The sequence below is a fragment of the Syngnathus typhle genome, linkage group LG15 (assembly GCF_033458585.1).
Source record: "Syngnathus typhle isolate RoL2023-S1 ecotype Sweden linkage group LG15, RoL_Styp_1.0, whole genome shotgun sequence".
NCBI classification, from domain to species: domain Eukaryota; kingdom Metazoa; phylum Chordata; class Actinopteri; order Syngnathiformes; family Syngnathidae; genus Syngnathus; species Syngnathus typhle.
In genome coordinates this window covers 7,968,252-7,985,460 of record NC_083752.1, presented here as the reverse complement: position 1 = coordinate 7,985,460, position 17,209 = coordinate 7,968,252, and the positions used below count along the sequence as shown (strand labels likewise).

Here is a 17,209-nt window from a genome sequence, read left to right as displayed (position 1 = left end):
ACAATCTATTTTTTTATTTTCCATTAATGACAACCAAACACTTTACGAGCAGAAGCCAAGAACTGCAAAGTAAACGAGTACAAACTATCACCCTCTTGAGGACACTTGGAAATAGTTTTTATTCTTATGATTTGTGTATGACGCACACATTTTGGACAGTGTTAACAAAAAACAACAAATGGTGGGGTGAAATATATTATTTCCTCCTTGGTCTATTTTACAAATAAATCATTTCAGCAGTTTTCACCATGTTAATATGCAGTTTGAAAACTGAATCAGAAGTGGAATGCTTCCAGAGGTGCTCTTTTAAAGGGGTGAAAAGGTTGTGTGCTTTCTGTCTGAAATGTTTTGAAAGAGAAATGTGTGCAGAGATGGATTGGTCACAGCCGTCCTGGGTTGATCAATATTGATAGAAATCAGACCTTCTTTGAGTGTGGTTTGAGCAAGGGAGGTCACCAAAAAGAGAGAGCATGTTTATAAAGTAGACATATTCATGCGAGGATGTAAAGCAGACTTCAGCTCAAATTAATGCGGGTTCCAAAAAAAAAAAATGAGGTTGGGGGGGGGGTCTTCAACCACCTTAGCCTCAACCAAAACAATGTGACGCTCTTGTTTCATAATGTGCTACATCCTTGTGCACAAAGTCTGTCTCTTGTTAATAGCTGCCTGTACTGGGACTGAAAACAAAACAAAGATGTAATCTATTTTGGTTCAAAGCAAAGAGAAATTGTCATATTGTGACTCTGGATCAAATTGAAGTCCATCATAGTAATTAGGCGTCCCGGAGTGAAGGTCAAAATAAGCAAGTTGGCGCAAAACGCCTTGAGCTGGGACGTCAACGACAACACAAACAAAGTGCTGTCTCGTGTCATTTAGGATGTCTACAGCTAACATCTTTTGACGGATTTTCTAGGCACCAATGCAAAGACCCCCCCCCCCCCCCCTCCACGCCCTTTCCCCCCTCCAGTGAGTCACCAGAGGTGATTTGTGGGCGAGGACTTTTCTTGCTATGTTGAAGAAGCAGCAGTTTTTCATCAGTAAACAATGTTGCCTCAGGGAAGTGGAAATACTTGCAGCATAAGAGCCATGAGAATGGGAATGGGGGGGGAAATCTTTAAAAAAAATGTTTTTACTGAAATGAAACATGTTTCCATGCATTCGATAAACTTCATTGATGTTTCTTTTTGTGCAATTATCAGCGCTAGACTTGGCTTTATGACCGCATAGCCGAAACATTAACACCAACGCCTCATTGGTGCTAATGAGCAGATGTTAGCGTATTAAACACGTCTTTTCGAGGACCGTAAAGGGCAACTTAAAAGTTCAAAACAAAATAAGTTGCAACAATGAATATGATGATACGTCGTATGGCGAGGATGTTCTCCTGCCAACTGGCAACGTCTGGTTTCTTTTTTCTTTTTTCTTTTTTTATATCATTAAATATTTTCTTATTCTGAATACATGGCCAAAAAAATAAAATCCTCAGTTTTGATTGGCTCCCAGTTTGATGAGCGAGTGACTTTCTCATTCTTGTCAAAGTCAGCGCGGCTCATTTTCTTGATGTATGCACTCATTTAGGTTACATTTGTAAATCCCAGGGAGGTCACCTCAGGTTGAAGCGCGGCCATCTGTAAAGCAGACGGATGAGTTACACTCTCATTCTTTACATTTGGCAGCCCAAGCGTTTTTTGCAAAAGGCCTAGCGGGAGCCGGCTGCGCTTTCGTAACCTCCGTCGACGGCACGGCATCCTCATCAGCATGAGGGAGAGTCTGACAAATGGACAAAAATCAGTCGGTAGGTTCTGAAAGTGCTGAATGGTGAATCGCTCCATTGTTGTTATGTGAGCATCTTGAGAGCATTTACTGTCAGGATGTGCAGATTTCTTTCCTCTTCAAAGTGGAACCACACTTGAACACACTGCTAAGGTGAATAGTATAGATTTGTGTGTGTGTGTTATTCAAACTGTGACACCAGCGATATAACTTTTCTACAGTTTCTGTTGAGGGGGGGCGGAGGCTAATCGGATGTCAAACGCTGCGTGTTCGCTTCTCTTCCGGGGGGGTGTTAATGGGACGTCAAACGCTTTGTGTGGCGGGCTCCATCTAGTGTGGAAACTGAGAAGCTGAGCTCAAGCTTCTTGTGCGGGCCATATTCAATTATGTTTTCAGAATTTGCTGCGGGCCAATAAAAACTGGACCGTTAGTTTGGACACCCCTAATTTAGAGCAAAGAACTGTGTAGTCTGCCTGATGCCATTGCCTTTGGTCTTTTCTGTTCCACATGTAGAGCTTGTTAAGTCAACCATAATATCGGATCGGTATCGGGTATCGACCGATACGCAAAGCCACGGCATCGGTATCGGTATCGGAACTGAAAAAGTCGGATCGGTGCATCTCTAGAATGTTTTCATCTTCATTGGAAGCGGTAGACAGGAAAGTATAGTTGTGAAGCTTTATGACAATACTATGACTCCATATACGCTGAATCGAAGTAAGAAATTAGAAACAGGAAGACACCGGCCGTACACTTTGGCAAAACTTGAGAGAGATATTTTCAAATCTATCCACAAGCACGATTAATGACCGCTGCTCCTTTTGTGATGTGAATTCCAGTTCCCCCCCATGCTGACATTTGGACGCCAACAGGAAGCATTAGGCTCTACTTTTGTTTCAAATTGTTTTGAGAGCCTTTTGCATCCACTTTGCTTTTGCTTTGCTCCATTTCGCTCTTCTCCCTTGCTTCTCGGCAGGGTGACCTGATGAAAACATCTTCTCGTGCCATGTTTGTGTTAGAGGCCATGTTGGCCAAACACTGTAGCGACTAAAATATCCAGACACACTTCTTGAAAAGACCTTGTCGTTCCTCTGTTAATATTAACAATTAATCAATTGTATGCTTCCAAGTTGGTGGGAATAACTTTCGAAACTCTCATTTTTGTTATTGGTCCATAAAGGTATGGCTGGATTTAGTGTGGTAGGACTTCCATATAACCATGAGTGACCCAGTGAACTCAATCAGGGGTCATGAGCTATCACGCCCTCTATCAGTAACACAGAGTCTTCCCAGAAGAGTGCAAGCTGCTACTATAGCTAAAAGTATTTTCTTCACATTCCACCTTCTGACCTACATTTCCAACATACCCTCAAATGTTGGCTACATGTAGTATTCATTTAATCCCAACAGTTTATTCTACTCATTGTATCAAAGTTTTTCTTGGCTGCACTCCTTTCAGTATGTGTACGTGGATATTAGATTTTTTTGTTTCTTTTGTCCAATCAGATTCCGGCCTCCTCGCTGTGCTGCCATTTCTATCTAATCTGTCCAGGGCTTTTGGAATCAGCCTCACTGGGCCAACAATAACATCAGCATTTTTCCATCATCTGATTGGTTGGTTAGAACCTGCATGGTTCAACAACCCAAAAGTGTCTTTAGCAATCTGTAAATACATTTATTAATCAGCATTCGTATGCGTATGATGTGTTTTTGTTAGCTTTGTTTCAAGTTTCCTCTGTTGTTAGCTCAATATTGTTGTCTCCAGCTGCATGCTGTTTGATTGTATTTTTTGTGTCGTATAGGTTTGCATAATTGCAGCCTCATAGTGGTCAAGAGGTAAATCAAGTCACCTGAAGGTCGAGATAGCAAATGCACGGCACTGCATTTGATGAACGTAACATCAGTGCTTTGTTTATCATTTGACCGTGATGCATCGGTTGAAATTAGCAAACAGAGCGTAGCACGTCGTGAAGTGTGTGTGACCTTTCAACGAGGCTTGAACAAGACCACATTAGATGCATTTTCCAGCAGGTCTAGATGAGTGGGATCATACCTTCCTTTGCTCTTGTTCATAAATCATAATTTATAATTGGATGTCTGCCCGCGTAGGCACTGCAAAGTTGTGTTTGTCGCACCAAGTTGTCTCGGTCCATCAATTAATCAAGTACAATTGAATAGCTGTAGTGTGACTGTACAGTCAAAACGTTTCAGTCAGAAGCATCGGCAAATGACTTCATCGTCCCACTGCTCCCTTTTAAGGTGGTTGACCTATAAGACATGAACTCACTCTGTTGAGAAACAGAGCCATGTGGCCAAAATCCAAATGCGTTCTAATCTCAAGCAGCAAGACTTTGCTGGGCCAATTTTTAAAGGCATAGGTGGCGTTTTGAAATTGAGCAGATTATTTGACTCTGCCAGGAACTTTGACGTCACGTTGGGGGAAAAAGATGTATTTGCCCTCGAAACGCCTGTGGAAATTAGCAGCATCTGTCAGACAGCATCTTACGACAGTGCAAAAACGTTTGCTCCGTATTACTTCCACAATCACGTTTTGCACGTCTGCCTCCTCAGATGTGCTTCTTGAAAATAAATTTTCATGAGAATTTAGCTGGCGGCCGCGAGTGATGTTTTAGATTACGTTTGAACTGAGCTATTTTTCAAGCAGAATGAACATCACGTTGCATAAAATGCTGACTGTGTGTTTTCCCCCAGAATTCAAAGCAGTTAAGAAGTTAGGTCACATTATTTTCAATATATACATTATTGAATTTGAATGGCACTCAAGGTCGGAATGGGCCTCATAAATTCTTGGATTATAATACTGTAGGTATTAAAGTAGCAGCTCAAAGCAATGTGATTCTACCAAAGTTCCATCTCAGCCTCAATGTGAGCAGACTGAAATAAATGGTTACGGCATATTCTTTCCTGGCTACCAACCAACTAAGTAACTAAGTAGAAATGGCAAATGACATAACCTCCTCCTGTTATTTGTACTACTTTTTTGTACAAAATGACTAAATATCATGAAAGAAAATTATCTCCGGACTATTCTCAGGCTCATTTTGGAAAAGCCAAAGCGGGATTAAAAAAATCATCTGCAGACACCGGCCCACCCAAAACATTAATGAGTGAGATTATGAGAGATAAATCATCTCGCGGTCTTGTCTTTTGATTATTATTATAATCACAACAATACGGTTTGTGGCAAATTGCTTTCATCAATTTTTTTTAGGCTTGTGTTGTGAATGATAAAAGGGAAGTGTTCAAACAGACTTCAAAATTAACACATGCACGCTACGATGCTTAAATAAAATTAAAAAAAGAACTTTATAGGTGGTCATGGCCCCACCTGTGAGGACAGCTTTGAGTTCAAACATCTACAGAGCATCATGTCCTTCTTTTTAGTGTTGTAGTTCTAGTTGTACGTCATTTGTCAAAACCCTCCTTAAAATCACAACATTGCTTGTCAGATTGAATTTTTCTTCTGCTGTATGATGTGTTTTAATGTGAGCTATGAATAAACGGTGTAACATGCACTTGAGCAGATCAAAATATCAGATGACACATGAAATGGTTTCATATGCCGTTGACTTGCTGTTTTTGATTAGGAACCTTTCATTGTGACTTATTGCTTTTCTGTAAAAAATTGGATGACATCCAGTCAGTATTTTTCTCAAACGCAAACATCTGGAATTGTTGTTCTTTTTATCTCCGAAAAATACAGTAACCGCTGTCTTAGATTGTTGCCTTTGATGGGTGATTTCAGCTGCTATACATCTTTAACCTTATTAAGTTCATATTAAGGACAGTTTCACTCACATTGACTGAAGTTTTGTGACACAAGCTGAACTGTGAATAGATACGAAATATTAACTTTTACATTTAAGCATGACGAGGCAGATGTTTTTTTTGTTTAATTTTTTTATAGAGTGCTGCTTCATTGTAGTTTTTTAGGGCAAAGATGACAAAAGATACACAGCTTTATCTTATTCTGGATAGTGCAATATCATTCATTGCTTCTCCCAAATGCTATGGTAAAAAATGCCAGAGCAACTTGGTTAAGATCAACTGTGAGGTTAAACTGTGACTGACATGACAAAGCTAGGATTTTTTTCTGCCCCAACTCCGCCAATGGTGATTGAATCATTTGAAGAGTTGGCACTACATGGAGGTCAGCTGTGAATGTGTCACTTCTATTGTTTGTGAAAATAATGCTGAAGTCAACACATTAGTGGTGATACTCCTGAGTGGACGTTTCTATGAACTCATTTACCGTCACGCCACAAAGCAACTCATTGAGATGGTGACTGCGGTTAGCCGAGCATTCCGATCAACGCTATCTGCAAAGGCACATCTGCTGCTGATCACACAGACAGACAACACGCAGGCAGACGCCACATCTGTTATGTCATGGTTTTATTCACTCAGTCTAATTAGAAGCTCTTAGAAGTGTTCATCTTCACCTGGTTCATATGAGTTTGATGTTTACAAGGATCAGTCTGCTCAGGAACAAAGCTATAGGGACCACATTGAAGTGAATTAAAACAATGCCAGTCTTCCATGTGCCAGTTTCTCTGTTTTGTCATTTTCGACCTATGTGGAAGAATTATTTTTGAATTTTCTTTGGTCAACAGAATGTCATGGCAGACTTAGAATTAGATGTCGTTACAACGTTCAAGTGTACCTTGGGAAATTTGTAGTGAGTGTATTGTAAACTCGACTATTGGTTCTCATTGTAATTAGAAGTTTACACAGTTCTAAATTCAAAACTTTGCTGGGAGTATTTGATTTTTTGGGGGGGGTATAAATTGTTTTATACAATTAATGTCATCAAACCTGCAGCAAGAGCTGAGCGTGAACTCGGTCAGGCAAGAGACCATTGGGGGAACAAACAAATATGTCCATTGGCTGCCCTCCAGGTTCTCCTTCATCTGCTTTTATGTAGGTCAGACTATTGAGCCTTTATAGTGATGTATCTACACTTCTCTCAAAAATGTTATTTAAGGGGGAAAAAAACGCCCTTAGAGGCTGAATAAGAGCATCTGTGAGAAATGACACTTTTAGAATTTCTCATTCATCTTGAACTGGTTTACAGAACCAGCGTAATTAATCATGCAAATAAACGTGGAAAACTTATAAACTTTTCATTCAAAGCTTTATTTGGAATAAATATATTCAGACATTTCAGTTGTGTGTAAAAAAAGGGAAAAGGATTTTAAAGTATTTACATGAAATTTTGCACAGAGCTGAATAAATGTATACATAGTATACAGTACAGCCCATATAAGTCATCTGTTTCTTTTGCTGTACAAAGTGCAAAAGTTGCTAAATTAATAATAAAAAATAGAAAATCCAAGCCTGACTATAAAAGTATCCATCCTGTGGCAGGATGTTGTATAAGACATAGTGGGCCCTTTTCACAAATATAACTAGAATATAATCGATTGACAAGATTTAACTGTGAGTGCACAGAAAGTGGTGCGGTATCTTTGGCAGTGACTGACAGTGACGAAATTGGGGGAAAAATGGATTTCTACAGCGCAGGTATTTAGTATTGTTTGTGGCTTTCTCTAGATGAGGACAGGGTGGAAAAAGTGGCGTCATTTAATTAATACAGCTCCCTTACCGATTAGAAAAGGAAGAAAGACATCCGATTGTGATTTGGGATTTGTTATAAAGGATTCATTTGGAAAATGAAAATGTTTTTTGTTGTCATTGTTTTCATGCACCTGGCAGGCTACACAATTGTCTTAAAAAGACTTAAAAAAAAAAAAAGTGACACTAAATGGGTTTCAGACTCGTACGTAAGATAAATTGCTTACTAACATGTCAACTCTTAAATAATTGAACTCAACAATAATATAACCTTTTATAGTTAGCTTCATAGTAACTTTGTACAATGTTATTGTGCTGTCAGAAGAGGATTCAGGTGGTTTGCTTTAAATGGTGGGGAAAATGCATAATACCATCTATTTGGGCTCTTCTGTGCAAGTGTCTCGTGACGCAGGAGAGAGTGTGTGGAAGAGAGCTGTTGAATCAAGTTCAGTCATACTCAAGCTTTTCAAGTCTCTAGCAAGGCTTGAGTTTACAGAAGTCCAGCTCCTGAGGTTTGCGTAAGCTACTGCAGTGGTCCCTAGGAAGCAAGTGTCCCGTTTGGGCTTTGCAGTGCAGTGGTCGTCTCTTAAAGCCTTTCCCGCAAGTTGCGGAGCACGAGGACCACTGGCCGGCGTACCACCCTGGACACGGGTCTCCGCAAGCTCTGGTGGCCGAGGGTCTTTTGGAAGGATCACAGTTCATTCCCGGCTTGCCGTCCGTCCTCAAGCATTGCACCATCCGCCTTTGGAAACCGTTGCCGCAGCTCACCGAGCACTCGTCCCAGTTTGCCGATGTCCATTTCACCAGGAGGGGCTCCTCTTTGCTGTAAGCTTTCTTTAGAGTCTCCTTCACGCTGTCATCAGCCAGAACGCTGTTGTGGGATTTCACTCGCTCCTCCTTCTTCTGCGTCTTGTCCTCTTTGTTGCTCTGCCGGGCTATGTAGAAGGAGTAGCGTATGCGAGGGGGCGTTAAATTGCCCGCGCACAACACTTGCACAGTGAGTGTCTCCCTCAGGGTATTTACAGACTGGAGGGTCTCTGAGAGCCCAGTGGTGCCGCTGTAGCGCAGCAGAGTGCCCTTAACGATGATGTCCCTCTCGCCGGCTGACACCACGTAGTCGCCATTCAGAAGATAATGACCCTCACTGTTCTTCACCGCCAAGTAGTTGTCGTCACCCAACATTCCTTGGTAGCCGCGTTGGCGGATGTCGATGTTGGTTGCGCCCACTGGCAACATCACCACAAAGTTGTAGCCATGCCTGCATAACACCACACAGACAGTTATCTTGCAGATTTCTCAACAATCTTTCTTGTAGGTTTCTAAAGTATGCAAAGAGCAAAAAAGATCATTCTGAACAGGTAAATAGCTGGCCATAGGTTTTATAGACCCCCATAGGCCCACCCACCCAATCGGCAAATTTGTCCAATTGAGGGATTACTGTACTCACATAGGCTTGGTGAAGAGTCCTGAGACCTTCTTGCAGTTCTTATTGTCACCGCCGCAGATTCCACATTTGTTAAACTTCTTGGTTGATCCAATTTTTCCATCACACCCAGCCTTAATGCATTTTCCTTGAACGCACACACCCGTAGAGTCTGGGGAACACGGGGTTCCATCCACAACCTGTGGTGTGCAAGTTAGAGGAGACCGCTCATTAAACACAGCACCCAAAATGCGCTATTTCACTTTATACGTGGCGTGATTATATTTTTAGGTGTTATTATTATATGGCAATCATTTCTAAAAGCTGAGATGAGTGTATTTCCACGAAGTCGTGGAACAGGATGTGGCGTAAAATGATATTCGGTTCAGATGTTTCGAACAAGCATGCAGCTGCTCTATGATTGAGTGCTACATGTCCCCTGAGTGTTCATGTCCTCTTAACTCAGTATGATGTAGTGTGAACTTTCTCTCACGGCTGCTCACACTCACTCCACACCCATATTATCTCAGGGAGATAAACCCCCCTCCATTCCTCTCCATCGTCCCATGCATTGCTGTTTTCCCTCAGAGGCTCACATGAATTCACATTGCTCACAAATGAAATCATTTTCGGCCACATTGTTCACATCCTTGTACTTATCCTGATGCGGTAACGTTACAAGGCGTGTGGAGTGATGAAAAGAAATATACACTCATGAGTTTTGACAATCCTATTTGAAAAAGTGTAAATGTGGATCCCTAAAAGCTAAATTTGAAAGGGATGACAGCCTGCCATTAGATAATGTAATGTAATGTAATCGTGAAAATCTTTTCAGTAAAGAGATAAACAGACTAAAAGGAAGCAGGCCCTAAAAAGACATTCAACATTCAATAAAGCAAAAAAAGGAAACCATTTGAAATGTAATAGTGCAAGGAAAAGGAAATAACACAGCTGTTAACTTGTAGGTTTGGCATGTAAGTGTAGAGATTTGATAATGCGGTTACGACTACTGTGTTGGAGCAATGTGTGGCATGTCCTGGTTTAAGATTCTCATGGTTTTCACTTCACTTCCCTCCCATCTGGTCTCAGCAAGAGACACTGGCTGCTCGTCAAGCTTAGATGCCTGTTGATCTGATTGGATAGGATGGATTCATGAAAATTCAAAATCTTGTATGAAAGAATGAATTGTGAATTGTGTTTCTTTTGGTTGGATTTATGAGAAAAGTTGGAATCATACTATAAACACTGGCGGTGATGGACGGGGCCTCCCTTGAAATATGCTTGCCCCAGAAGCCAGGCCAGATAATTGACTTATTTTGTTATTTTAGATTTTAATTTATTATTTTCAGACTTTTTTTTCTAAGATTCTTTTCCCCATTTAACCACCTCCAGTTTGTAAATCTTTGTTTTGTTTTGCTTTGCGGACCCCCTTGCCCTCCGAAGAAGTATGTTTGAAGGGAGACATATTTATTGTGGTATTTGTGTGACCTTCTTTCCTTCCTTGTAATGAATATATAGCTTCTTACCTTCTGTGCCATAGCATAGAAGTAGCCGGTTCCATTGGCCCTGCAGATGAGTTTACACCTGTCTTCGACACTCACTCCAGAATACTTGGGCACCCACACCACAGAAGGGGCAATATGGTTGCTGCTGAAACCGCGGCCTCTGGATTCACACTGCTCTTCGCGGTAAGTCTTGCCTGCACAGAGACGAGAGATGGCACAAACAAGATGAGGAACTGGAACCCTCTTAAGGAGGAAACTTGATGTAGTTTTTGAGCAATTGAAACCTGTAGCGGGGCAGTGGTTCAGGCTGCAGGAGCGGTACTTGACCCGAACCCCTTGGCAGTACTTGCCCCCATTTGAGGGAAGGGGGTTGTTGCACTCTCTTTTGGCCAGTTGGACGCCACCTCCGCACGTGCGTGAGCAGGAACCAAACGTACCCCACTTGCCCCATCGACCATCCACCTAGAAAATACACACATTGGAATTTGTTTTTCTGAGTCAGCCCTCTTGTCCCTGAAGTTTCTTAACCCTTACCTTTAAAGTTTGCTCTTCTATGGGAGAGCAGATGCCTCGGTCACAAACTTTGCCCTCTCCGCAGTGGGTGCCGTCCGCCCAGGGGAAGTGGCGAGTCATGCACACCAACTGGCCATTGGACTTGCCTGTGCACCACAGGCGGACACACGGCGGCTGCATGAAGGGACAGGGCTTGGAACCTTCGCCAAAGGCAAGCTCGCACTGACGCTCCAGGAGGTACGATGCTCCGGGAAGCTCGTTGGGGAGGCCTAATGGTTTCTGGGGCTGGTCCAACAAACACTCCCCTGGAAAAAATTCTCATCATCAGTTCTTGTCTTGAACAACAAACGTTTTATTCCACTGGACACAATTCCGTGAGAAATTACTCGAGACCAATCATGAATTGGTGGTGGGTGGCTTGCAGCAATGTTCTATGAAGAATACCACACAGAACCCCGACCCCTTCATCTGTAAGCTCTTGTCGGAAATTTCTCCCCTCACTCTGAAATTAAATTAATTACAGTGTAAGTATACTTCCCAAACTTTCCAATTGGTTTTTAATAGCTTTAAATGTTCCATTTAGTGATATAAGTCAAATTAAGCTGAGCTGCAGTTTCAAGAAAGGACACTCAGGCACCTTTCCAGGAACTAGATAATAATAGGAAGAGTTGGACCAGCAGGTGTTTGGAAAAAATTAAAGGTTATTATCAATCGAAAAGAAATTCCTGTAGAAGGTTTTTAATCACTCCTGCCTGCGGGAAGAATTTACCAAAATGCATCAAATTGAATAGCTTAGGCTGTTAGCAGGGAAATTGTCCTTTTGAAAAGGCCACAAATGGAGCAGCCATAACCGAGTGTTAAATTGTTTCCTCCTATTACACTGCAAATTTAAATCATTTGAAAAAACTTTTTCATCAACTCCCAAAGCGCATTGCCCAAAACAATGTCTGAGGTTGTCCTGAAAATAATCATGGCCGCAGCACGGCATGTGTGAACTGTCTCAAACATGCCGTGGCATGTCTTCAATCTCCAGGCTGCTCTGTCAGTGAAGATTTACGAGCGATGGCACCAAGAAGCCATGTTACAACATTATTAGACTTAGTGTCAAAAATGTGGAGAAAAGGGTCATTCTGAAGAAACCCAATGCAATCCTGACTGGTTCTTGCTCTCCAGTTGTCAGAGCATGAATCAAAAGTTTCTACTCAACCTGTATGGGAAACACAGGCTGGTTCAAGCTGCGCTCTCCAAACCACTGTGGTGACGCTCCTCCAAACAAAGCCACTAATTTGGGACAGATGTGGAGCAGTTTTTAAAATAAAGCTTTAGCATCACTCCGAGTCCGAGCTCTGTGGTCTGGGATGTTGGAGAACAGTCTGAGTCCATTTTTGCTCTTCGGAAGAATGCATGAATGCAAACACTAAGCCGTGTATTTAACTGAAATGATTGTACAGATGAGGAGAAAAAAAAAAAAAAACAGCAAATGTCCTTCACTGGCAATGCTACTGTGAACAGAATAGTCATTCTTAAGGAACATGTGTTTTATGAATGTGATCATCATTCAAATATTTCACTGCCTGAAGGGCCATTAAAACAGCTTGTGATCATTTCCACTTTTGGTTTCACATCAATCCAAAGTGTTTGGAGAGCGGCGTGCATAGAAACTCACCGTGTCCACTGTCCAGAAATTCTGTGATGATGGCAGCGCTGCAGGGCGACCACGGGCTGGTGCGATTGATCTGAATTAGTGTGGGAGACATCATGTGGTTGTCCTGCAGCTTGCCAAACACGTCCTCACAGGCCTTCACGTTGTCATGCGGCATGTTGAAGACGTGTCCTGCAGAGAGGGAACCCGATGACACATGTCTTTGACTTTGCTTATTTTACCAGTGTATGTGTGCTTGGACTAGCATCAAATATTGACTCCAGCATTTTGACTTAGGCCCACTGGGCATCTGTCCTGTATTCTAAATGGCCAGTCCAGCCCTGATTGTCAAATGATAATGATTTTTCAGTGGTGATGATGGTTTTTATTTTTCAGCAAGCCCCAATTCCCTGGTGGCACGCTGGCTAATGTGTGATTCATGAAGCTGGTATGGCTCACCGAGCTCGTGAGCTGTAGTGAAGGCAGAAGGCAAACCGTCATCTTCGATCACTGAGCAGCTCCTCTTTGGGTCGCACATGGTGCCGACATCGGCCATTCCAAGGGTGTCGCATGTGGAAGCCCCACACAAGTCCTGGACAATCAAACATTCAAATAACAAATATAAAATATGATTCAAACTATTTTTTCCCAGTTTTATGCACTTGGTGTAGTTATTGGGACTCCTTGGAAAATGTGAAAATAGGAGCAAAAAGTATTGAGATGGTCGGGCCCATTTGCAGTTACAGCAGTTTGCACTTTTCTGGGAAGGCTTTCTACAAGATTTCAGAATGTGTCTCTGGAAATTTTTGTCCATTCATCCAGATGTCTGAGGTCAGGGGTGACTAACGTTGGACCCGAGAGGGGGCCTGGCTCGCAATCTCTGTTCTACTTCAATCCAATCCAAAAGTTAAATTATTCCACACAAAACTCTGTGAAAGAACCCTTCGTTGTTATTGATTAAGAAATGTGTCTCGAGACTTTTGTCAATCGTCCAGATGATTGATGGAAAACTCCCTGGCAACAAGCGAACTGGCCCAAAAGTGTGGAAGATATTTACAACAGATTGTTTGTTTGCAATCCCAAAGATGTTTTTTTACTCAAGATGGTTTGTTTAAACCCCGTCTGTTTCCCTCAATATTTGTTTCTTGTCCTGTCAGAAGAGCAAACTTTCTCTCTCCCTCCGCTGTTAAATGAGGCTGCCTAGCGTTTGGAGCACATGGTCCCATGTGACGTCATGGCACTGGTCTCCAATCATTGCATTTTCTTGCAAGAGCAGTTTCCAAATGGCCTTTTTCTGCCACCACACTATTCCAAAGTCTAATCTTAGCGAGGATCCATTCGGAGCACTTGACTGAGCCTCCTAATCACAGGACAAGTCGACAACGTTAACCACACAGTACCGCCCGGCTGCCTACTCCTTCTTGCTTTGCATACACATAGGAAAAAAAAGAAAAAAAAGGCTCGAGGCAGCTGTTGCATACATAGCTTATGTACACTTTCATGACATTTTATGCTAGAACAACATTTTTGCAAATAAAGAACTAAACCAAAATTATTCGGCGGTGCAAATTATCTCCAGATGTGTTCATGAGATGGTTTGGTCATTAGTGAGAAAAGAAAATAGAGGCACGAATCAAAAAGGGGGCGAAGGGTTGATTCTCCGCAATGACCTACTTCCCACATCTGTCATCTCATTTTGCCTTTTTGGTGTATTGCCGCAACGTAAATACAATTTGCAAGTTATATTTGAGAAGAAACATGTCAGTGTTTCCATGCCTCAAAAACCACCTGGCTTTTTGCTATTTGCCGGAAGTGAGACCGATGGTACGGAAAGTATTATGATGGAAAATCCACAATGCCATTAATTAAACTCTTTAAGCAGACAGGAAGTATGAAGTGAATGAATACGGATGTGCTTACACACGATGTGGTCTGACTTACAGCTGGGAAGAAGTGGAGGTTTCTGACTAGGATTGAGCAGGTGGGGCATAGACTCCATGTGACGTAACAAATGTGAACAACCTACATTATACCTCCTCCTCCTGTCTTTCGCCTTAGGTCCCTGTTTAATCAGGAGCAGGCAAGTTGGGGGGGGGGGGGTACACAGCTGGAGCAGGAGAAATGGGAACGGTTATGAGAAACTACCAACGGGGGCACCCCAGAAGGTGCTGATGCTCTGCCTTGGTGAAGTTGCAGGTGCATTTGTAGATCATTTATCACGTTGTATTCCTAATTCTGGCCCCCAAACCAACTCCAAAGTTACATTATGAGGGCATGTTGGCTCAAAGATCTGGTGGAATTGAGGTCAAGGCTTTCACCTCATCAACACCAAACAAATCCAGCCATGTATTGTGTGCATTGCTTTATGGACAAATTACTTATATACAGAAGGTAATGTATCTTTGATCAGCAATGCCAACCATGTATAGCAGGGGTCACCAAACTACGGCCCGCGGGCCGGATACGGCCCGCGGGACCGTTTAATCCGGCCCGCCAACCCTGAACAAATTGTATTATTAAACTTTTTTTTTTTTTTTTGCTCATTTTGCCTGCAATGACTGCGTTTGCCCAGTAGATGGGGAAGCGCTCGCCTGCGCATTTACTACCGGAAGCCGTGTCAGAAAGCTCGGTGCACACTCACAAGTGCGTGTACGGACATGGCGCACTCGCGCTCTATTTGTATCAGTCCCGAATTTAGAGCGTGGGCTGTGACGACAGCATTCTTGTAATTTGCGCGCTGAGCTTTCAGATGCAGTTTTGCGCTAAAGCCACCCACAAACCTTCCCCTGGAATCCTTCCGTTAAAATGTCGCCCAAGTAAAGCAGGGTGAACACAGTGCCGAGCGTTTAAAAGAGTTGCCAATTTGGCTCGACGTACGCGACGTGACGTTCAGCCACATGAACGTCAACATCTACCCGTCACAGATCGAGGTAAACGGACAAACACCTCGGATCTCGCCTAAGAATTGCCACAACAAATTTTACTCCAGACTATGACGCACTATCAAACTTTAACAAAAAAGACAGCAGTGTCTACAAGCCTACTGGAACCTACAAAAGGATTATAAGGAAGGAACACAAGAACTTTAAGAGACTGCTCATATGTGTCAGAGAGGTTCTGCTCTGACAACTGAGCTGAACTTTTATCTGTTAAGATTGTTCATGGCACAACAGAAAGTTAATGTTCCATGGTTTTTTTTCTATGAAGAACCCAGAGAGAGTTATTTAGTTATTTATTTCCTGTTTTTTCTGTGAAGAACTCAGAGAGGGTTTAGTTATTATTTATTTCATTAATAGTGTTATTATTTGTTTCCTGACTTTTTTTCTGTAAAGAACCTGGAAAGGGTTATTAAATAACCGTTATTTGGTTATGTGTGGCTTTCTGGAAAACAATATTTTTTTTAAGCTCCCCTACGATCGTCACACTTTTTCTGTTACAAACTGCCACCGGCCCGCCATCAGAGAAGGGAAAGGTTATGTGGCCCTCACAGGAAAAAGTTTGGGGACCCCTGATGTATAGTAACAGGCAGAATAATTCAATGTGCCTCCACTAGATGGCAGAAGGTACAATTACAGTGGTGCCTTGAGGTGCAAGTGCCTTGACTGAGGAAATGTTCAAGATACGAGCTATTGCAAACGATATTTTTTTTTCTTTGTCTAGACATATAAGTGCAATTTATTGAGATGTAGCCCACCTCCATGTAATCAATTTTACCTGTCTTGTGAAGAGGATCGCTGTGTCCCAATATTCTGCATGCTTGTCACTGTTCTTATTCATCTTTTTTTGCCAGGTGCAAAAATTCCGGAGCGTCAGAGCTGCGTTCCCGGACACTTTGGGTCCTTTGTCCACATCGGATATAACCAAAATCTTCACGACGACTATGTTGATGGAGTTGAGGATACTCGGATGCTTGTAGAGCCTGGCCGCCACTGACATGAGTGTCAAGAGGTAATGTTTGAGGTCGTTTCCGTGGAACTCAGCCATGGTCTGGTCCGCCACCACCAGCGTCTCCACGTACCTGGGAACCGACGCAAAGCGTTTGCTTCTCCCCGTGCCCCTCATGATGGTTTCAGTGACATTGTTGTTATCTTCGACGGTCTTGTATTTCCCCAACATCTGGGCGACGTGATGGCTTATGTCACTGTTGACTGCGCACCTGGAAGTGGAATTCGGCTTCAGGTTGCCGCTGTTTCTGCGCCGGATGACGTGCGCACCGCTTGCGCTCGCGGTGGCGTTACGCACCGGGCTGATAAAATACTCCCAGCCTTGGTAGCCAAATGCACCTTGCACGCCCTTACACAGGCTTAAGGCTGCATACGAAAACCGGTCAGCGTTCACATAACCGGAGTAAAAACAGCGACTCAGCTCAATGGTGACGTCCGTACCGGAGAGCCACGGTGCGTCTTGACTGGACACATATGGGCCAATGAAGTTGGAATCTTGCCGTAAATCCACCACTAATTCCTGGTGGAAAGCTTGAATTCTTAGCACACATTTGCCGTGGAGCGCATCCACGTCGTTGTCATTATACTGCTGTTGCGTGTCCAGGATGAACGGGAAGCAAAGTTCACTTTCCATGCAGCGAACCAGTCTGGATAGCGATACCACGACGTGGAGCAGACACGTTGTTCTGACAAACATGACGATGTTTGCATTCAACTTGGAATGCAAGGACCAAAAGCTCAGGGAGAGCATATCCAATGTGCAGGCGTCTTTCTACAAGAGTGCAAATTCCTCCTGATCCTGACCCATTCCCGG

At 42.8% G+C, this 17,209-nt stretch overlaps 2 protein-coding genes across 2 annotated transcripts in view; one reads left to right on the top strand and one right to left on the bottom strand.

Moving 5' to 3' along the window:
• snx19a (sorting nexin 19a) overlaps positions 1 to 17,117 on the top strand; it is an 81,685-nt gene extending 64,568 nt beyond the window's left edge. Inside the window, exon 17 of the transcript XR_009718079.1 lies at positions 16,242 to 17,117. The gene's annotated coding sequence lies outside the window, so the exon portion shown is untranslated. The remainder of the gene's footprint in view (positions 1 to 16,241) is intronic.
• LOC133167662 (A disintegrin and metalloproteinase with thrombospondin motifs 15-like) lies at positions 7,541 to 17,146 on the bottom strand. Its single transcript, XM_061298486.1, has 8 exons — positions 16,166 to 17,146; positions 12,911 to 13,043; positions 12,476 to 12,643; positions 10,831 to 11,114; positions 10,581 to 10,758; positions 10,318 to 10,490; positions 8,816 to 8,991; positions 7,541 to 8,626 (listed from the first exon to the last, which is right to left on the bottom strand). The coding sequence occupies exons 1-8, from the start codon at positions 17,144 to 17,146 to the stop codon at positions 7,843 to 7,845; spliced, it is 2,877 nt and encodes a 958-aa protein (XP_061154470.1). The 3' UTR covers positions 7,541 to 7,842.
• Positions 17,147 to 17,209: the final 63 nt, after the last annotated feature.

Coding starts and splice junctions, on each gene's coding strand:
- LOC133167662 (XM_061298486.1), bottom strand. CDS start 17,146: ATGCTCTCCCTGAGCTTTTGGTCCTTGCATTCCAAGTTGAATGCAAAC. Junction 11,115..12,475: donor ATTTCTGGACAGTGGACACG/GTGAGTTTCTAT, acceptor AATTTTTTCCAG/GGGAGTGTTTGTTGGACCAG. Junction 8,627..8,815: donor GGACTCTTCACCAAGCCTAT/GTGAGTACAGTA, acceptor GGTGTTATGCAG/GCATGGCTACAACTTTGTGG.